This window comes from Cryptococcus neoformans (assembly GCF_000091045.1).
Source record: "Cryptococcus neoformans var. neoformans JEC21 chromosome 3 sequence".
Lineage (NCBI taxonomy): Eukaryota > Fungi > Basidiomycota > Tremellomycetes > Tremellales > Cryptococcaceae > Cryptococcus > Cryptococcus deneoformans.
This window is the reverse complement of record NC_006685.1, coordinates 1532961-1551918: the sequence shown is the minus strand read 5'-3', so window position 1 is coordinate 1551918 and position 18958 is coordinate 1532961. Positions and strand designations below refer to the sequence as shown.

The window sequence follows — 18958 nt, the reverse complement described above, 5'->3', positions numbered from 1 at the left end:
TCTTACGACGATTTTGTTGCCAAACCAGAGTCGAACTTGGGACCTTCGGATTCTTAGCGGAAATTGGGTTTGCACGCCAATGTGGCACTTCTGGCCCCAGACCAAACAAAGCGCACTTCTCCCAGCATGCAACAAACGAAAAAGTCTTGACCACGCACTGCCACTTCCTAGTAATACGGCACGTACATACGTACATCGTATTATTATTACGCTCTTGCCTCTGCCCTTACAGTACGCGCCGTATTACCATTGCGCCAGGTCGTTTCGCAACAGGCCCTCAGTATAATGTCTCAACGCAAAGCAGGCAATAAATATTGCATTGTACGAAGTCCATCCCGAATTGCAGAATATCACACTTTTTATTAGCAACCCTTGTTCTGAAGATGAACCATGCAAGGCAACTAAGCATCCATGGCTAGCATGGTCCATATGAGGTCAAATAGGACATAATAATGGCCATAATGGTCGCGCGTCCCCATTGAGACACATTATTGGTTCGAAAATACGTCCTCTGGGTCAACTTCTGCTGATTCCTCTATTACTCCGATATCTTCTTCTCCCTCCGCACTAGTGCACTCGACTTCTTCCTCCTCTTTTTCGTTCCTTTTTGTCTCCGTCTTCGCCCTTTTTGTTTTACGACCAGGAGCGTACTTCCTGATAGGGATAACGGCTTCAAACGCAGCGGCCCAGTCGCCTAGATGAAGGTATTTGACAAGGATGTCGAAAACCTAACAGTGAGGGAATCAGCTCTGACGTTTTTGAAGGTAAGCAACAATCCTACCTGATTGACAGTCAACACCTTTCGAGTGGGAAGCATTTCTAGAAAAGTGCCTATAGGTAGCCTGGCCGTACGAATACCTAGTTGTTCTGCTTTCCCTTGACATAAATTCTATTAAGATGATCAAAATGAGTCCACAACAAGACGCAACAGATCAGACTTGCCTTATGTCTATTTCGGTCCACAATACCTCCAATGATATAAATCTCGTCTTCGGACAAGCTCAAGAGCTCGTCTTCCGCATCCGCGGAGAGATATACAAGCTTGTGCTTGCCAGCCTGAAGGTCAACAGGGACCTGAGGTCCGGTTAGACGAGACAGCAGACTCTTGGTATCTATCCCTGCCTTGTCTTGCGTCTCTTTACTGACTACAGATTGAACAGACAAAATTGAAGTTGAAGGGTCCAGTTGGGACTTGAGCGTCTCTAAGCCTTGTTCCCACCAATGGCACCTGCTCCATTTGTGCCAATTGAAGTTTTCCATACGTTGCCAGAGCCTTGGCGATGCCGCAGGAGAGAATGTCGTATGAATGACAGTTCTAACCGGCTTTTCTGCAGTGCGATTGGAAGAATAAAGGTAACCCAATTGCTGAGCCATTGAGGCAATTTCCTAAAAAACATTAGGAAGTTATTTTCCCCCTTCTAGGGATACCCACTTGGTCAGTCATTAAGTCGTCGAACCCTAGATCGATAACAACACCTCCCAACCAGTCATTCGCCTGGTCCCCACTTTCTATCCTTCTCTGGGCTTCTTTTCTTTCTTTCTCTACCCTGCGCCTTCGCTCAACCAGTTCCTTATCAGCTTCACTGAGTGTCCCAGCGGCATAACCTTCCGCAAGTTGGGCGGTACGCTGTCGACGCCGTTCTCTCTCCGCCGCGCGCTTTAAAGGTTTGATTTCTTCCAGGCGGGCCTATATGATACCTGTATAAGTCCGGAACAGATGTATAACAGACCCACGGACCTGCTTAGCTGCCCTCTTCATGGCTTTTTTGCTCATTCCTTGTAACCGGTCCCCTTCTCCTCCCTGAGGAATCTTTGAGGGAGCAGAGGGCCCAGCATTCAGATAAGACTCTTCGTCAATATCCATGATTGGCTCTGATCGGCGATAAAGTTCAAAGTGTAATGGTGATAAGTCTTTGCTGCTGGCGTTGATGTTGGGTTCTCGCTCTTGCAGTGCCTCCGTCAAACCCAAATGGAATTTCATTCCATTATAAAATTAAATTAATAGGAAAAAAAGTGATGACGTTCCCATTCAACTTCCACCAGGTTGTTATGTATTCTTCTTCTTCCTTCGCTCGGCCCTGCCCGAGGATTCAGTTGAAAGGTGGCCAACAGCGAAAGACATGTGCCATCTGCGCCACAGTAATTTACCTAATAAACTTCATTCTTATTCTAATCGTCTTCCACACAGAGATCCATTCTTAGCAGACAATCTTCCTTCTCTATTGACATAACTTCCCAAGCTCTATCACCCCACTGGACACTTCACCTGCGACAATCCAAGTAGTACTTCTCCAGTGATTCGAGATGTCAGACGCACGATTACGCCGAGTTCAGAAGGAGATCAAAGGTCTGTTTACACATTCAAACATCTGAAAATCCTGCCGACGCTTTCCCCATACTTATGTGCATCCTTGTAGACTGCGCGAAAGATAAGACCAGTGGAATTGCCATTGAGAGTGAGTAAATCCCATCAACACTGTTACTAGAGAAGGTTTGCTAAATGATACGTTCTAGTGATTGATGACAACCCCTTCCACCTTGTGGGAGCATTTCCCGGACCTGTGAGCCTGCTTTATGATATAGTTCCATGTATATACTAATTTCTCTGCAGCCTGATACACCTTACGAAGGAGGTTACTACGAGGTCGTACGTTTTTCAAAATTCGAACGAAGTTCTTTTGGAGAAACCTCTGATAATGTGCAATTATGCAGGACATCCAGATTCCTGAAACCTATCCTTTTCAGCCAGTGAAAATGAAGTTCATAACGTAAGTCATTGTGGATCAAGACTGGATTAGCTCGTTTGTATTGCTAACAACGCTTGCTATTCAGAAAGGTGTACCGTGAGTAATGCCATTTGTGTAGTTACCGGTAGAGGGCTGAAATGATGGCCTATCAGATCCCAATGTTTCTTCCGCTAGTGGTGCCATTTGCCTCGGTACGTCCAGGTTTTACTGTAAACTTTCTCCAGCTAACGCATCATATAGACATTCTCAAAGATGCCTGGTCACCAGTGAGCTTGCGAATATAGTGCTCAAAATGATTAATAAATATTCTAACTATTATCTTTTTAGGTACTCACTCTCAAGTCAACTCTTATATCGCTTCAATCACTTCTTTGCGAGCCAATCCCCAGTGATCCGCAGGACGCGCAGGTAGCAAAGCACTACCTCACCGACCGAAATTCGTTCAATGACACAGCCAAGCACTGGGCGCAGGCTTATGCCCAAGCCCCGGCACATAAACAACAGAATGCCAGAGGAAAAGTTGCTACGGACGCTGAGTTGGCGGGATTGGCTGAGGAACATGTTGTTTCTTTCATCGATATGGGTTTCCCAAGAGACAAGGTTGTAAGTAACGTAACTAGCAGTATTAAGTGCTGTCAAGTGTCTGACTGCCACAGATTTCTGTCCTCAGGAGGAGAAACTATCGAGGAAACAACGTGAATGCTGCTACATACAACTCTGTGAGCACCAAGGCATCATGGTACATTTTGCTTTGCTTATATCTCTCCCAGTGTTTAGAAGAGCTTTTGCAGGACTAGAAGCGTGTCTACGCGAAATTTGGGACATCTAAGCATGGGTATGTTACGAGAGGCAATGTTAGTCGGTAGATTATGTAGTGCATGGCATTTTACATGGTTTCTTCTTTCAAAACTCAGCAAATGAGATGTGTGATTCATGCTAACGATTTGCTTCGATGACCCTTAATCCTCCTGTGTCATCAACTTATCGACATTACTGCCTTTGATCATGGTTTAGAAGCTCCCCCAACAGATCTCCACGCCTCGGCAGCATCCTTGTTACCACTATTTTCCGCTGCTTCGATTGTCGCCAGCCTCCTGAGCTCCAACGTCCGTCGTTTGTTGAAGTAGTCGACCTGCATTAGTCAACCCTTGCCCGCTCAAGAATATAGATGATAGCATATTCACTTACCCAAGCTTTGGCACAGTTGCTTTCGTAACCCATTCTTTCCGTAGAACAAACTCCGCCTGGGACAACATTCCCTTTTGTATCCCTTCTGACTTCATCACCTGCTTGCAAGACCTTGTTCTTGTCCAAACACCCAAAATAGATATCTCGGGAATTCCAACAAGCCTTGCGTTCTTCCCTACTAGGGGCGGGTTTTTCAATCTCAGGTTGAGATGAGGACGAGGAGCCAAATCCGAACATCGTGAAGATAACGCTTTATAACGTGACAAAACTAGCTGTAGGAGATTACGAGGTCTGTCGATGGAAGATCGTGGACTTGGGCAGGCTCAGTTGAGGCTGATTATACAGGCCACGTTTTGGGTAATAGATTCAATGGATTACTGTAGGGTAACAAGAGTTAAATAGGTGAAATTAAAACATGTCTTCTTCTCACATCTTACGTCAAAGCCGCCCTCTCGCTCTTCCTTCTCGAAGACTCGCAAACAGCAGCGGAGGGAGAAGAGTAGAGCGGAATCAAATCTACTTGTCGGCTTAGTCCGCTACCTCCACCGGCCCACGTGGCGTTACCCACAACCGCCGACGACGAGCGACGCCATCATTTGTTGCCGTCGTCGTCGGCGGTCCTCCCCCGACCGACAGCGTCGGCCCGCTGTTAATAATTGATGAAGTGATCATGTACCAGAAGCCTCGTATTCACCTGTCAATTTTTACTTGGGAGAAGCTCAAAATATCTGTTTCTGTTATCTCAGAAGCTTCCAGATAGGAGTTTGAAGGCCCGATGTGAAGAAAAACTTTGCAGATGTCTCCATCCCCTCCTCCGACGACATCAACATCAAGCTCCCTTATTCTACTACCACCTTCTCCAGCATCATCACACTCGTCCCTGACTTTTGAAGAGATCTCCTTCAATTACAATAACCTACTGGAAGATGAGAATTCCCAGCAATGTGATACTACTCTTGAATCAGGTGATCTAGTGACGACGCATGGAAGACAGGCCAATGATACGAAGAACGGTGAAGAGAGTAAACGACAAGAAGTGAGAAGGCCTGGCAATATAAGGAGAACCGCGATAAAGATTTTGGAAGGAAGCGACCAGAGAGTCGAAGCCCCATTTGCTCGGGAGGTAGCAATAAAAGGCTGGAAAATTGTCGGTGGTGAGAGTTGGACAGACGTTGCCAAACTAGGGGCTTATGTAGGTGGGTACAAATTTCCTGCAGGGCCATCGCGAATGTCGAGTGCTGAAGCCATCACGGCGGACAGTATACGATATTGACATCAAACTAAAAGATGTAAGTCTGGACGGCATGCTTTGAGAGTAGGGGATTCTAGGCCAACTACTGAATCTCGCTCGTTGTTCTTCAGGGCGGGAAGCTTAATATTCTAAGACGGTACACAGACTTCGTTAGGTTGAGGAAAGCTCTTCGGATAAAATACCATGTAAGCTGGGTTCAGTTGCAAGGAACGGCGGGATGCAGCCTCTTGATGCTAATGAAATATTCCAGCATCTGTGGCAAGCTATCCCTCCTTTACCAGGGAAAATGCATATAGGTGAGTTTGCTCGTTCCTAGTACGAGAGGTTGCTCTCTGATGCATGTTCTTCGTTATGTTGCGCAAAATCAGCCAAATTTTCCCCAAAATTTTTAGAAGAGCGGCAATCTCGTCTTCAGCGCTTCTTAAGAGGAGTCATTCTGCACCCAGAGATGGGTCAAGGGGGATCAGGATCTATTGTGGGAACATGGGTCTTGGGCGATAGGCAACCGTGAGCTGAAAGGTAGAGATGGCAGAAAGCCAGCAGCGGCTGTATGAGAGAAAGCACTATCTCACTTCAATACGGATTTAATGTGATGGTCTTGTCATGTAATCTTAGCTTCTATAGTTTCTACAGGAGATATCCTGAAATATGCAGCGACTCTTTATTGTTACCGAGACTACTGTTACCGAGACTACTCCTACCGAGAGTACTATTGTTGTTTCTGCCGATGTAATAAGTGATCATACAAAATCAAAGAAGCCTGTTTAGAGAAGGAGTTCTTGAAGATTTTGGATGAGCAATTCCTTGAAAATCTCAACCCAAGAACACTACCACAGCTTGCCGCCACCGAAAATCAAGAGAAGGATTACATAGAATCGGACAAGCACCGATCAATGAACGCATGCAGCCGGAGGTGGTAACGAGCGAATGTTCCTTGGCGATACGTAAACATAATAGTCGGAACGGCAGCGGGCCGGGATGCCGAAAGTAGCCGGCTGTGACGTCTAGTAAATACCAATCATTAAAAAGGAGGTCTTCATATGGTGCTCTTTTCTCGACCAGAAAAAGAAAAAAATCGCTGTTTCCAGTTTCTTCTATCCTCTTCTTCACCAGAAAATTTCCATCCCATTGTCAGCATCTTCAGCAAATATCAAACATCTCAACTAAATTCACAATGGCTATCACTCACGCTACCGGTGAGTCGCGAATCTTGATTATATAGAGACATTGCGGTCTAGCGGCGAACGAGACCTTGCGATTTAAGGACCCGTGAGGCCGCGATAAGATCCCTGCAAGTGAATCTCCGCAAGTGGAACATCTAAGGCGAAAGGTCTGGAGTGAGGGTGAGAGTGGGGTGTGATGATGTGATTGGAGGGCAAATGCTAATGAAGCTATGTTATATTTTCGCAGGCTACGCTATCTCTTCCCCTGACAACTACCTCGTACGTGCCCTTCGCTTGATGAGATCAGATAACAAAATCTGACGACGATTAACAGAACTTTGAGCTTAAAAAGTACGAGCTTGAGCCTCTTGAGGACGACCGTATTACTGTCGCTGTAGAGTGCTGTGGTGTCTGCGGATCTGTACGTAGTTTCTCTCCAGAATTTTTCAGCCATTCTAATTATTGCTATCAAATTTTAGGACCACCACACTATCTCTGGTGGCTGGGGTCCTTTCCAGACCAAGTTTGTCGTCACTGGCCATGAAGTCGTTGGCAAGGTCGTCGAGGTTGGCTCTAAGGTTTCTGAGTTCAAGGTTGGCGACAGAGTCGGTGTTGGTGCCCAAGTTGGCTCATGTGGAAAGTGCAAGTCCTGCAAGGGCCCTAACGGTGTGTACTATTTGTTGCTTTATGATAAATGTTGCATAGTTAAATTTTTACCCACAGAGAACTACTGTGTCCAGCCCGTTCACGGCTACAACACCCACTGTACGTTAACCAGCGAATACCTACCATGTTTGGAAGCTGACATTTTTATAAGGGTACGATGGTTCTGAGCACCAAGGTGGCTACTCTACCCACGTCAGGGCCCAGGAGCGATTCGTTTTCAGCATTCCCGAGTCCCTCAAGTCTACTGATGCTGCTTCCATGTCAGTCAAATTTTACATCTTCTATCTTAACTCGAGCTGAATTTGGTCGTCAGGTTGTGCGCTGGTATCACCACCTTCGCTCCCCTTGTAAGGAACGGTGCTGGTCCCGGCAAGAAGGTTGGTGTGGTTGGTCTCGGTGGCCTGTAAGTATTACAGAAGCAAAATGATGTAAGATTGAACTAAAACTTCATTCGTAGCGGTCACTACGCCGTTCTCTTCGGTACTGCTCTTGGCGCTGAGGTCACCGTTTTCTCTCGTTCCGACGCCAAGAAGGAGGATGCTATGAAGATGGGTGCCAAGAACTTCATCGCTACGGGCGAGGAGGGTTTCCAAAAGGGCCATGAGCTCGAGTTTGACCTCATCATCGTCACTGCTTCCTCCAACAAGCTCCCCGTCAACGAGCTCCTCTCTTGTCTTGATGTTGACAAGAAGCTTGTCTTCGTCGGTATGCCTGACGAAGGCTTGACCAACATCACTTCTCAAGCTCTTTCTGGCAATGGTGCCTCTCTTGCCTCTAGCCACTTGGGTAACAGGCAGGAGGTGCAGCGAATGTTGAAGCTTGCGGCTGAGAAGAATGTTAAGCCTTGGGTTGAGATCTTGCAGATGAAAGACGCGGCCAAGGCTATCAAGGCCGTTGAGAACAGCACTGTCAGGTACAGGTCTATTCTTATCCAGGACATCGACGCCTAAGCCGATACATTCATGTAAGCCTTTTTAGGTTGCTTGTGGTCCCTATGGGCATAGAAGTTGTAGCTGTCGAATATGATGCATTGAATTGAGGGATACAACTAATGATTGATTTGAAAATATTCCAATATTACCTGGCCGAAATCTAAGTTATGCGTATGTACACTATGCTACAGTAATGTAAGGGGTCCTGCAGTCCCCCGGTTTGGTGCCGTCTTCACTGAATTACTACTCAGCTACGGGCTCTAGTTTGACCTTTCTGTCATGATATTCGTGCAGATATAGCGATTGCTCGCCGCTGACGTTGGTTTTTCTATCGGCACTCTCGTGGAAAGGTTTCTCGTCTTCTTCGAATATCGTCCCTTCAGGATGAACTTGCTTGAAGGGGGATGTCGGGAGGTACATGTCCAAGTGACCTAAAACGACTCGATGGATATCTGGTTTTGGGAGAGGAGTCTCTTCCAGTCGATCTCGCTAAATTGTTGGATAAGTATTGGACCACGCCTTTACAGTGGACCAACTTACAAACGCAAAATACACCCCCTTTGTGGTGATTCCAAATATCTCTTTGAAGAGGTCGTTCGTACGAGAAACCCCTCTTTCTTCTAGAAGCAGTAGAGTTTGCTTGCGGATTGACTACAAAGCAATCGATATTAGCTTTTCTCGCTTGATTGGGAGAATAGAGGACCATACAGCTTTGTTATCCAAAATTTGTTGAGGTACTCTGGCTCTCTTAGCTTGTCCAACACCTGCAAGTTCCTCAGAGTTGTCCTCACCTCCCACGACCTTATCGCCGGCGATGGAAGATCGCCCACCGGCCGAAGGTATCCTGCTCATCGAAGCCGCCCTCAACCCGAATATATCCTGCTCTTCCCCAAGAACTGCTTCTGGAGCCACCATAGACGTTTGTGATGGAGATGCTGCACGGTAGGAACTCTCATTAGGAACCATACTCCTTTCTCTTCGTTCTCCATCCTCCTTGGATTGATCAGCAACATCAAATGGCAATGTCTTCTCAGGGACACCAATAATCTTCCCAGTCCTTCGTTTTCGTTGTTCGTCGTTCCCATTTTGTATTGCTCGCTTTTCGCCCCGTCGCCCCGGCGTTCGTCCAGAAACGGGTGCAGGTCCAGGCCTGGGAGGTGGTTCAATTCCGGAAGCCGAGCGGGGTGGAGCATAAATGGAAGTAGAAGATGAGCGAGACAGCGTCCGGGCGAATGGGTGGAAGGGCTTCTTATTGTCAGGGGGCAAGAATAAGGGAGCTGTTGAATGAGGTTAGCAATGAAGGGTCTTGTAGAACATTGACTGGCCTCACCTCGAGGTAATGGTTCGCCTGGCCTGATCCTTTTTTCGCTAGCTGGTGGTCGCGGTAGTCTCTTCCTTCCCACAAGTAGACGTAAAGCGCCTTGTCTTGTTGCATCCTTGTCTGAAGAACTGGTGCTTTGATTCTGCAACTGACCGTAGATTAAAATTGTTGATTTGGACGTTGCATCTGAGCGCTGTGAGCTGGATCAAGTCATGAAAGTCAACCATTACTTACCAACCTCCTCATCACCTAAACCAATGACAACGGCACATAGCGTCCTTCCACTACTCGACAGCTTCCCTTCCCTGCACAAAAGCCCCGTGAAGTACGCCGCCAATAGATATGCTTCAGGAGCAATGGCGACTTGGACCCCACCCGTACCATCCTCTTCACCTTCACCTTCCAACAGTTCCTCCTCTGGCAAGGGCACCAATCCGCGGACCTGAAGGAACTTCCTGCCTCTCATGGATTCGAGTGAAAGACAGATATCGACCGTTCCTCCTGGTAAAGAATGGAATGGTGAAGAAGGTGCAGGAGAGAAGGAAGGAGGTGGTGTAGGGAAAGAGAATGGGTTAGAATGGATCGCTGTTGGGGTTGGCGCTGAAAAGGATAAGAGCGCGAAAAAAGTGATTCCTATATGACTGTCAGTTCAGAATTCACACCTCCCGAATTCCGTCGTACCTTCCAACCTCCAACCTTCATTGCCAAGTTCTAAACCTCCCCGCCAAAGCAATCTCCAGCTTGATTTTGGGCCCCCGTTCGACGACATTACCTTTCTATCCGCGGGCGTCGCCATGACGCCATCTCCGAGGCTCGTACCGACATCGTTAACGGTTGTGGCCAATGTTGGTCGTTTGCGATTGGGGCTTGGTAGGATTGTGCTCTTCGAAAAAGAAACACCTTGAGAAACATCGTTTGGCTGCCTCGCGAATGGGTTCCTTGAAGGAGAAGAGCCGGGATCGAGGGTTGCCATGATGTGCTTTGAGCCATGGGTTTTGGAGGACAAGACAGACACGTCAAAAGGTGGGATGGAAATCGAAGCTGCTGTCGTGCAGCCCTAGCAGTGCCGTCCCAACGCACGATGGATCGATTATAAATTGATGGTAAAAGTGAAAAGCAGAGAAATATACAAGTATATCTATACTCCCAAGCGTACGGTGCATACGATAAACAATAATACTGCTGCTGCCTCGTCGTTCGTCGCGTCGTGCGCGTGCGTATTATTATTTATACGCAGAAATCTCAGAACGCGTGACGTGTATTTTTGGTCATCTCTTACGCTCCTATACAGCATCTCCTTTCGCTCCGATAATATCCAACACTTTACAGTCTTTAACAGCGATATCTCAGGAAGGCAGCCATAATGGTGAGTGCTCGCCCAGACATGCCAAGTAACATACTCACAAGACAGTAGCTTCCACTCTCACTTCTTACAGCCGCTCAAGGCAAGCCAATGGTGAGTTCTTTGGTCTAATGGACTTGCGCACTCTACGAATGCTTTCAATCAGCCAAAGACAACGCTCTGACACAAATCATATCTGCAGCTGGTGGAACTGAAGAATGGAGTTACCTTCAACGGTCACCTAGTGGAATGCGACACTTTCATGAACGTTACTCTTCGAGAGGTTTACCAAACTTCAGCGGACGGCGAGCGATTCTGGAAAATGAAGGAGATGTTTATCAAGGGTAACATTGTGAGTCTATCTGTGTAACTTGAATAAAGTGGATATATCCATTTATACTAAGGGCAAACAAATGGCCACGGCAACGAACAGCAGCTAATAACATGGTGCTATAGATCAAGTATTTCCGTATAGCAGACAACATTCTGGAACAAGCGGCTGAGGAACAAGACAAGGCCCGAGCAGCGAACAGAGCGCGAGGCGGAGCTAGAGGTGGGTTGAAATGGTTGCAAGGCAAGGCGGAGGAGTCTAGGGCGCTAACGGGTCTATTTTAGGTGGACGGGGCGGACCAGGAGGTGCTCGAGGTGGTAAGCTAATACTTATACTTTCTCTGCAATTATCAGATCAAACTGACATTCTATCCTTCTAGGTCGAGGTGGACCACCTGGGCGAGGCGGACCCCCCGGTCGAGGAGGTGGACCGGCACGTGGCGGATTCAATCAAAGGGGTAGAGGAGGACCACCTAGGGGCGGACCGCCTCGACCATAAGCGGGCTATCGGGAAGGGTGATGGAAGCAAGGAAGAGGGAGTATGGTTGAGAGAAGACATTGGAATGAGGAGATTGGAGTATTACACATCTGCGTTCAACAGGCCGTCAAGAGTTATGCAGACGGCCAATATGATTTTTGCAGTCTTCTTTGCTAATGGGGGATACACACAAAGAGCAGTATGCCACCTTTACCAATTCGAAGGTCGGCTATCTGTTAGCTGGACCCCTTTGCACCTCTCAGAGCCGACTTTTTTACTCCATCACCATGGGAGATACGAGAAATACCTAAGAGAAAGCTCTATCGGAGGTACTCCAGTCTCCATATCGACCCATCGGGCTATCCGATTTCAGCCTCCCGGGATGGCTAAAGTTCGTCATTAGAATTGTCGACCTATCTATAAGAACCTCAACATCGGTATCTACTTGTACAGGCAAATCGCTTGATTCGAAAATGTCAAAGGGTAGACTCTAACACTCAATCTAACCTTTACTGCCATTCAATGTGGAGTGACCTTACGACGAAAACTGGTGAAGCGACCACATCCACAGCGGGAATAAAACATCAAACGATTTCAGGCGCCAAGGCTCCAATACCAACTAATATTATCTGAAACGCCGCGTTCTCCAGTGAGCAAGAAGGGAAGGAAGGATTGTGGATTGCGAATAATCAGCTCCGGCCGCTTCGCACTTCAGTGAAATAGGTGGAAATTCGGCAGGTAAGTCATTGTCCAATACTCATTATCCGGAATGGAATGCTAGTTCTGTACTCTTGATAAACAGGAGGCCTCACGAACATTCAGCAATACACTTGCAACTGATAATGATAATAGACCGTTTTCCATTTGTGATACATGGATAATGAACAGCAGGGAGTTAACCGCCCATGCCACATGCCGAAGCTATCCTTCTGCCATGTGATATCCTTACCATAAACCACGGACCATATTACGCTTTGCGAGGAACAAAACACCCTGATCATATTAACTGAGTGGCTGTCTTATGCCTCATTCCCACAACTGTTTTATATAGCGTGAATTTAACCCTTAAAGTAGTCCCAGTTCCTATTATACCCAACTGCGAAGACAAAGACAAGAAACAAGAAGGCAGATAAAGCGGGAGGAATTGGATTTTTAATGAGAGTGAAATATGCCTGTGAAGAATGGCGACGACCACAGGTTGTTGGAGATGTCGTGGAGCATGAAGCAAGGCAAGGCCCAGGACCAAAGAAGAGAGGAAGTACTTATTAGAATCAGGACGATTTACGACGTTTAGCAGCGCAGCTTTATCGGAGCCATCTTTAATGAGACAGCATGTATGCGAGACATTTTAAGACATCATGCATGAATCAGCCTGAAAGAGAAAGAGAGAGAGAGATGCAGAACGTTGGCCTTTTTTCGTTTCTCATCTCTCATTTCATCATTGGCCATCGTTGACATGATCTATCAGCACTATAAAAAAATTAGACAGACAGCCTAGCATTAATCAATGATTCAACTTCCAGAAGTCATATGTCACATGCCGCGGTAATGGCAGGATACAGATGGACAACAGAAGAAGAGATCAGAGACAAGGGAAAGGGAAGAATCTCAAACGAGAAGTGGGATGTGGAATGTGGAAGGGGCGGGCGGGCCGCGAAGAAGATAAAAAGAAGGTTTTGTCCTGTATCGGATTTTTCCGACGCCTTATAAAACCCCGAAATTTTTATTTTGATGTTGTCTTTTGTTCTCTTTTGATTTTCCCTCTTCCCCTCCGCCCTCGTCTCTTTCTCCGTCGTCCATCGGTTTTTCCCCCAGCCACAATATCGTAATTGCAGATAGGTCTTCGGCCATATGTGACTGGCATCATCCCTCCACGATGCTCCATATATAACCAGTACCCCGCGTTCCTTCTTCGTTACGATCGAACAATATATGTTCTTCTAGTGCCTCGTGCCTTTCTTTTAGCGCCCACCCTTTTGAGATATATGATAACCTGATGATTGTTGGTGACAACTGACTGACTGAAAGGTATATCAAACTACTCAATCAAAGACTGATTTATTAGTAGCCTACTACTACCTACTGGCATGATATGCAAACAAGATGATGCCGGTCTTCCGTATGTTAGTAAAGTGAAAGGAGGGTGAGCGACGAATGTTCTTTATGTTCTACGTCGTTCCTGCTACGCTTATCGAGCGCCAGGATACAATGCGGGCGTAAGGCCTATGATCTATTTTATTACTTTGGGCCCATTAATTATTTATCGCAACAGTCCTTGGACCGGTGCCCGGTGCATGCTTATTACCCTTAATCGCCGCTTTCCAACGGATTGCCGGAGAGCCGGGTGTTCCTATCTCCTATCATTATTAGCAGCTAATTCACTCCGCTTTTTTCGCGTTGACCCTGACCTGTGGGTGAGAGATGTGAATCCACATCTTATTGAGCTGCGCCTCTGCGGGCATTTAAGGAGGCAAGCTTGTTCCAGCAAAAAAGGACAATTAACACAGACAAACTCACTGTAATTGCACACAAAGACTTCTTCGTGACTACACCACTAATAATCTTGCATTGCCACACATCATCAGCACACCAGGACACGGTCTGTCTAGAAGAATCACAGTGAAACACCATTTCTAGCTCAACAGAATCATTGCAAAGGTGTAAAAGCCGGGCTGGAGGACTGACTATATTATATTATCGCCTGTGCCAATAGCAGTTGGCCCCCCTTTACCATTGAGGTACTACATTTCAGTCACTCCAAGCAACAACACGAAAAAAGTAGACATGTTCACAGTAAAAATCCCCAATCAGCCCTATTCTCTGGCTTACCGCTTGTCTACTCCTGAAAGCAAAGCAGCAGAGACCATCGATCCAACTTATCCGACTGTGCTCTTCTGCCATCCTCCTTGGGTAGACAGCTTTTTTTTGTAAGCCTGAAAGCTCTGCTGGCAAACCGTTATCTCCAGCTGACCAATGCGCATATGCAGCTACCCTCAGTTCGACGATCCCGAGCTTCATCAGAAATATAACTTACTTGCTATTGATATGCCGGGCCATGGGTCATCCCATGTCGACTTACCCCTTGCCAAGGAATATTCGTGGCAAAATGCTGCCGATGACTTTTTCCAGGCACTGGTAGGTCCGCGTCTCCAAGTCATGAGACTGGCTCTGGCACTAATGTGTGCCCCCGTCAACAGAAGGCTTTAGTTATTGGTCCTGTTCACCTTGTAGGCTCGGCGGCCGGTGGTTTGACGGCTCTGAGACTGGCACTCTCTCATCCAGAGATCACTGAGAGCCTGACCCTTGTTGCACCTCCTTTGGAGGACGAACCTGAGTTTGTGGAGGAAGCGTTCGATGAATGGCTCAAGGTAAGCCCGTTTATTCAATCTTTACGAAGAAAACGAGTTTTGACATCGTTACAGGAGATAGAAAAAACCATTGCAGACAGGGACATTGAGTCGCTCGAATCCCTCAACACTTATGTCTTCGACTTTTGCAGTGGTCAAGTTGGTGACCCAGCTCTGCGGGAGATGACGGATGAATATGGTCATATGGTACAAGCTAAAATGGCTTCGGGCGAGGTAAGCAATCTGCGAAAATACAATCTACTAAACCTAACCATAAGCGACATGAATAGCTGGAGTCTACTCTGCCTATCTGTAACTCTTTATTGAGATCCAGAAATGTGTTGCCAAGTATGAGGGAGATGGAAGGGATTAACTGCCCAGTACTTATCATTGAGGTAAATCGGCCTTTCATGACGATTAAAAAAAGAGGTCTAATCGGAAACATAGCCTATTAACGAGCCACAACGAGCTGCCCAAACCGACTTGTATAACAACGTTGTCGACAGTCTTAACGAGGCCGCTTTCAGGTCTGGAAAGCACGTTAATGCTGCCAAGCATCTACTGGAAGGTGCTGTAACCGGTCGATGGATCACTCTAACCAATCCTGACCAGTAAGTCCTAATTAGTAGCCTTGTGATATCAAACTGATATAAGATTAAACAGGGTGGATATCATCCTGGCAGAGTTTTTGCGTACCAAATCGCCTGATTCCCTTCCCTCATCCCCCAATCCACTTCTGACTACCTATGTCGCCCGTCGACCATCCACTCCAAGAGATATCACGGGCTTCACCATTCTTCCCCCGCCCAAGCTTGCGTCTGGTAGAAAGACTTTGGGAGAGATGATGGATGACCTCGAGAGAAAAGGACAGGCCGGTGTCAACATTGAGGTGGAGGTCTTGGTGCATGTGGATGAAAGCGCAATCTAAAGGAAGTTGCACGAAGTTGTCTCCAGTCTTGAAAACCAATACAAATATAACGCCTTGCCATGAACTTACAATGTTTTGGGTATATAGAGGGGTAAAAAAGTATTTATGTTGAATATTGTAGTCCTTAACCAATGTATAGGGGTTGTTATTCTGCGCAGACTGGTGATCCCACGTTTGCTTGATGATGGACGACAGGTATAATGTAAATGGATGGGCTGCTCAGAAAAGGTACCGTTAAGACATCTTATGCGCTAGTCCCTTCCGTCTCCTTGAGAATCACCGTCATTATGTGCCCCGCGGCGGATGACAATGCTCGATCGTATTATTGACGCGAATAGATCAATTTTAGAATTCCCACCCAAATTATTATCTTCTTACCATCAGTGAAAGACATCAGTGGGCAAAAATGGTTGGAAGAAGACTTGAGGCAGGGTTGGATTGTTTAGAACAAATCGAGGCGTCGTATAACAGATGCGCATTTGACATTGAAAGAATAAAAACAAAAAGAAGCGAGAAAAGGAAAAGCAAGGAGTCACTGTTCGTGCAACCACGCACCTGACCGGAACGAACATGAAAGTAAAATAAATGGATTGCTTGATTACTATGTCGTACAAGACTTACCATTACGTAACGCAATTGGGACCAGAAGCTAAAAAATCAAGACTTGTTGATGACGGTGGGCCAGGTTACAAGATTTGCCACCATGGATATATTTTACGCTCACTTAAATATTCTTCAGTTTATTAACGAGGGCTCTGAGAACGTCCTTAGAACTGAGGCTTTATCCAAATATTACAGCGTCTTGTCTCTTCCTCCTTGTTGTTCATTCACTGAAGTTATTTCATTTCGACCCCCAACGATGTCACCAGCAGATCAGCAAAAGAAAAGGTCTTACGACCGCGCAATGATGTCGCCAGCAGATCGGCGGGAACAGAAAAGGTCCTACGACCAGCGACTGGTCAATTGCGCCTGCTCTTTGTCATACTGTAAGAGAACCGTGACCTCGACAACCCGAAGGAAACATCGAAAAAAAATGAGGGAGATTGCCAGCACACAAGGCGATGTCGCCCAAGATGACGGCAAGGACAAAAAAGACGGTAAAGTGTTTATCTTGCTGAGTACGACAAGTTATCGCTGACAGCGCATGCAGAGAGTGGGCCGTCGGCAAATGGGTAAGGTGTTGTCGTCGGAGCTGCTCTCACGACAGAAGTAAGCGGAGGAATCTAAGAGCTTATAAACAAGGCGTTTACTGACCCGCATAATACCTTACTTAAAGAGTAAATCCGATGCGCTTGTTAATAACTAGGCCTCAATATCCCACCCCATCCTTTAGGCTCTTATCATTCGGTTCCAGTCAAATGTTCAGTCCCGAGATACAAATGATGTGTGGGATGACGAGCGCATGTGATAGCGAGAAATATATGAGGTCTTCGTGTCTTGTGGAAGATAATATGTGCTGCAGGACGCTATTGCAGTCGATTGGACATGCATCAATCGCGCAGAGCCGTTGTTCTCCAATTACGCCTCTTCTGTGATCAGCTTCGCGACATCATTACTGTGGACCTTTGCCAGCATTTTTCTTCTTCGACAGGCCAGGGATCACCATCGCTCTTGCTCATCTCTGGCCTCCTCATACTCGTCAACATCGGTCTAGGATCGCGACAATGGCACTACTTTAGTACGTCCACACCAAAGGGACTGATCGACTTCTGTTGTGTGTAGACTAATTGGTGGATAAAGTGAAGAGTGTCTGCCGGGCGGACAGGACCAATGTCATCGATACCAATGTTTACAGAAGAGAACCTTTTCATCAATGAAAACAGAAGACTTTCGATACAAAGCTCGAATTCTATCTGATATATATAAAATAAGTAAAACCATTTTTATGGCAATATAAAGTATGAGGTTCCACGACGAGGTCACAGGTTATATTACTACGGTACATATGCATGCTGTGTTGCTTGAAGATTCTTCGAACGAAAGAAATTTCCAATATGTACAAAAACAAGTAAATCCTGTTTGTTGGATACAGATCTATTTAAAGTTCGAAGAGACCCATAAATAAGATCAAATCATGAGTAGGCTCAGAATCAATCCGAAGGACGGGGTCAGCAGATGCTTGAAACAATCCGCCTCTGGTTGCATGACGCGTCATGCAGGCCATCAGCTTCTTCTTTTTCGTCCTGCACATGATGCCAGCAGCACACTGTCTGACGTCAGGGTGGCGTGTTGACAATGAACCTTGCTAGACCACACCATGAAGGGAGGGTTGGCAGAATATAGTGAGGGTTGGCAGAATATAAGTACCATGCCTGATGGACGTACATGTTTATCGCCTCCCAAAGATAATCAGCCTTAAGAGTAATTATCCTAAGTGTATTTATCCTTCTTTACAAAGTTCAGCATCCAACGAGCAACACATAACACCAATCGCAATGTTTGACAGTGTGTTATCAGCTTGACCCTTTTGGGTGTGACTGTTGACAGTGCCATCAGAGCTCCGAGCCAAGATCTCTTCCCACCATGGCTCTCACCCTCTCGCCAAACAGCGCAAAGACTTCCTAGCGGTCAATGCTGCCACCCCTCTTGAGCACAAAGCTCACTTCACTCATGAGGTCGTCGGAGCTGCCGCGGCATATGAGGCATTCCACGCTTTCGAGAACAATAGCGCACATGCCGAAAACGGTTCCAAAGTTACTCACGCCAGAGCAAAAGAGGTCAGGGCATCGATTATCATTTGAATCGCAGAAAATGCTAAAGGTGTTGTGGCATAGATCATCGCAGGTCTCGCAACAGGTTACGTTGTAAAGCTTGTCGAGGAAAAGAAGCTCCCTTTCAGTATGTTTCTCTCCCGTGATTCCACTTCCTGCGTGTTGGCTGACATTGCGTAGCGTCCGATAAGGATAAAGCAAGGTTCATTTCGGCTGCCCAGATAGATGCCGTCCGCGATGCCAAACGAGCTATCCGGGAATCGGGTTTGTACAATGCTCATGAGCTTGAGGCAATTGACAAGGACGAGAAGCACGCGGCTCAAGTTCTCTGAGGTTGAAGCTGATTATTGTAATATTATCGCTGTAACATAGTTATGATTAATATGAGAAGTAATGTCCTTTGATGAATGATTCGATTGATGTTTATTTGGATCTTGCTAAATGGAGTGGCGAACAGAAATTGGAAGTTGATGGAAAGTGAAGATAAGAAGTGCCACTCAAATACTATCGCCGAATTGCCGGCATCTCGAAGCTGGACGACCATTCTGTACAG

General features: G+C 46.5%; 8 protein-coding genes across 8 annotated transcripts; 5 read left to right on the top strand and 3 right to left on the bottom strand.

Annotated features, from left to right (window-relative positions):
• Window positions 1-195: 195 nt before the first annotated feature.
• Window positions 196-1947, bottom strand: CNC05170 (conserved hypothetical protein). Its single transcript, XM_569864.2, has 5 exons — window positions 1739-1947; window positions 1433-1687; window positions 943-1386; window positions 782-889; window positions 196-728 (listed from the first exon to the last, which is right to left on the bottom strand). Exons 1-5 carry the CDS (start codon window positions 1862-1864, stop codon window positions 489-491), a joined length of 1173 nt encoding a protein of 390 aa, XP_569864.2. The 5' UTR covers window positions 1865-1947; the 3' UTR covers window positions 196-488.
• A 137-nt stretch (window positions 1948-2084) lies between these two features.
• On the top strand, window positions 2085-3544 carry CNC05160 (hypothetical protein; the record flags this gene model as incomplete). The annotated part of the gene is made up of 11 exons (XM_569863.2): window positions 2085-2347; window positions 2418-2456; window positions 2515-2561; window positions 2612-2647; window positions 2713-2768; window positions 2833-2843; window positions 2900-2938; window positions 2988-3013; window positions 3075-3350; window positions 3404-3466; window positions 3518-3544. The coding sequence occupies exons 1-11, from the start codon at window positions 2305-2307 to the stop codon at window positions 3542-3544; spliced, it is 663 nt and encodes a 220-aa protein (XP_569863.1). The 5' UTR covers window positions 2085-2304.
• Window positions 3545-3648: 104 nt separating this feature from the next.
• Window positions 3649-4349, bottom strand: CNC05150 (conserved hypothetical protein). Its single transcript, XM_569862.2, has 2 exons — window positions 3936-4349; window positions 3649-3879 (listed from the first exon to the last, which is right to left on the bottom strand). Exons 1-2 carry the CDS (start codon window positions 4170-4172, stop codon window positions 3751-3753), a joined length of 366 nt encoding a protein of 121 aa, XP_569862.1. The 5' UTR covers window positions 4173-4349; the 3' UTR covers window positions 3649-3750.
• Window positions 4350-4619: 270 nt separating this feature from the next.
• Window positions 4620-5844, top strand: CNC05145 (hypothetical protein). The gene is made up of 5 exons (XM_024658453.1): window positions 4620-5131; window positions 5196-5224; window positions 5298-5372; window positions 5438-5483; window positions 5556-5844. Exons 1-5 carry the CDS (start codon window positions 4732-4734, stop codon window positions 5696-5698), a joined length of 693 nt encoding a protein of 230 aa, XP_024514309.1. The 5' UTR covers window positions 4620-4731; the 3' UTR covers window positions 5699-5844.
• A 410-nt stretch (window positions 5845-6254) lies between these two features.
• Window positions 6255-8059, top strand: CNC05140 (zinc-type alcohol dehydrogenase, putative). Its single transcript, XM_569861.1, has 8 exons — window positions 6255-6383; window positions 6598-6629; window positions 6685-6771; window positions 6830-7016; window positions 7074-7115; window positions 7168-7276; window positions 7330-7419; window positions 7474-8059. Exons 1-8 carry the CDS (start codon window positions 6362-6364, stop codon window positions 7964-7966), a joined length of 1062 nt encoding a protein of 353 aa, XP_569861.1. The 5' UTR covers window positions 6255-6361; the 3' UTR covers window positions 7967-8059.
• An 8-nt stretch (window positions 8060-8067) lies between these two features.
• On the bottom strand, window positions 8068-10410 carry CNC05130 (expressed protein). Its single transcript, XM_024656840.1, has 6 exons — window positions 9951-10410; window positions 9504-9902; window positions 9279-9455; window positions 8657-9225; window positions 8489-8599; window positions 8068-8437 (listed from the first exon to the last, which is right to left on the bottom strand). The coding sequence occupies exons 1-6, from the start codon at window positions 10240-10242 to the stop codon at window positions 8192-8194; spliced, it is 1794 nt and encodes a 597-aa protein (XP_024512482.1). The 5' UTR covers window positions 10243-10410; the 3' UTR covers window positions 8068-8191.
• A 176-nt stretch (window positions 10411-10586) lies between these two features.
• Window positions 10587-11601, top strand: CNC05120 (glycine rich protein, putative). Its single transcript, XM_024656839.1, has 6 exons — window positions 10587-10635; window positions 10684-10725; window positions 10814-10963; window positions 11068-11164; window positions 11227-11259; window positions 11322-11601. The coding sequence occupies exons 1-6, from the start codon at window positions 10633-10635 to the stop codon at window positions 11438-11440; spliced, it is 444 nt and encodes a 147-aa protein (XP_024512481.1). The 5' UTR covers window positions 10587-10632; the 3' UTR covers window positions 11441-11601.
• A 2324-nt stretch (window positions 11602-13925) lies between these two features.
• On the top strand, window positions 13926-15787 carry CNC05110 (expressed protein). Its single transcript, XM_569811.1, has 7 exons — window positions 13926-14346; window positions 14407-14554; window positions 14617-14787; window positions 14842-15000; window positions 15057-15161; window positions 15214-15377; window positions 15430-15787. The coding sequence occupies exons 1-7, from the start codon at window positions 14204-14206 to the stop codon at window positions 15692-15694; spliced, it is 1155 nt and encodes a 384-aa protein (XP_569811.1). The 5' UTR covers window positions 13926-14203; the 3' UTR covers window positions 15695-15787.
• Window positions 15788-18958: the final 3171 nt, after the last annotated feature.

Excerpts from the sequence above, each read along its gene's own strand:
- CNC05170 (XM_569864.2), bottom strand. The coding sequence starts at position 1,864 with ATGGATATTGACGAAGAGTCTTATCTGAATGCTGGGCCCTCTGCTCCC. Across the intron at positions 1,688-1,738 it reads TGAAGAGGGCAGCTAAGCAG|GCCCGCCTGGAAGAAATCAA; the intron begins GTCCGTGGGTCT and ends GGTATCATATAG. Across the intron at positions 1,387-1,432 it reads ACGACTTAATGACTGACCAA|GAAATTGCCTCAATGGCTCA; the intron begins GTGGGTATCCCT and ends AATGTTTTTTAG.
- CNC05145 (XM_024658453.1), top strand. The coding sequence starts at position 4,732 with ATGTCTCCATCCCCTCCTCCGACGACATCAACATCAAGCTCCCTTATT. Across the intron at positions 5,132-5,195 it reads CAAACTAGGGGCTTATGTAG|TATACGATATTGACATCAAA; the intron begins GTGGGTACAAAT and ends CACGGCGGACAG. Across the intron at positions 5,484-5,555 it reads ACCAGGGAAAATGCATATAG|CCAAATTTTCCCCAAAATTT; the intron begins GTGAGTTTGCTC and ends GCGCAAAATCAG.
- CNC05130 (XM_024656840.1), bottom strand. The coding sequence starts at position 10,242 with ATGGCAACCCTCGATCCCGGCTCTTCTCCTTCAAGGAACCCATTCGCG. Across the intron at positions 9,226-9,278 it reads AGGCGAACCATTACCTCGAG|CTCCCTTATTCTTGCCCCCT; the intron begins GTGAGGCCAGTC and ends CTCATTCAACAG. Across the intron at positions 8,600-8,656 it reads AAATTTTGGATAACAAAGCT|TCAATCCGCAAGCAAACTCT; the intron begins GTATGGTCCTCT and ends ATTGCTTTGTAG.
- CNC05110 (XM_569811.1), top strand. The coding sequence starts at position 14,204 with ATGTTCACAGTAAAAATCCCCAATCAGCCCTATTCTCTGGCTTACCGC. Across the intron at positions 14,555-14,616 it reads ATGACTTTTTCCAGGCACTG|AAGGCTTTAGTTATTGGTCC; the intron begins GTAGGTCCGCGT and ends CCCCGTCAACAG. Across the intron at positions 15,162-15,213 it reads GCCCAGTACTTATCATTGAG|CCTATTAACGAGCCACAACG; the intron begins GTAAATCGGCCT and ends TCGGAAACATAG.
- CNC05150 (XM_569862.2), bottom strand. The coding sequence starts at position 4,172 with ATGTTCGGATTTGGCTCCTCGTCCTCATCTCAACCTGAGATTGAAAAA. Across the intron at positions 3,880-3,935 it reads GCAACTGTGCCAAAGCTTGG|GTCGACTACTTCAACAAACG; the intron begins GTAAGTGAATAT and ends TGACTAATGCAG.
- CNC05120 (XM_024656839.1), top strand. Across the intron at positions 10,726-10,813 it reads CCGCTCAAGGCAAGCCAATG|CTGGTGGAACTGAAGAATGG; the intron begins GTGAGTTCTTTG and ends TCATATCTGCAG. Across the intron at positions 11,165-11,226 it reads AGCGCGAGGCGGAGCTAGAG|GTGGACGGGGCGGACCAGGA; the intron begins GTGGGTTGAAAT and ends GGTCTATTTTAG.
- CNC05140 (XM_569861.1), top strand. The coding sequence starts at position 6,362 with ATGGCTATCACTCACGCTACCG. Across the intron at positions 7,116-7,167 it reads TCACGGCTACAACACCCACT|GGTACGATGGTTCTGAGCAC; the intron begins GTACGTTAACCA and ends CATTTTTATAAG. Across the intron at positions 7,420-7,473 it reads GTGGTTGGTCTCGGTGGCCT|CGGTCACTACGCCGTTCTCT; the intron begins GTAAGTATTACA and ends CTTCATTCGTAG.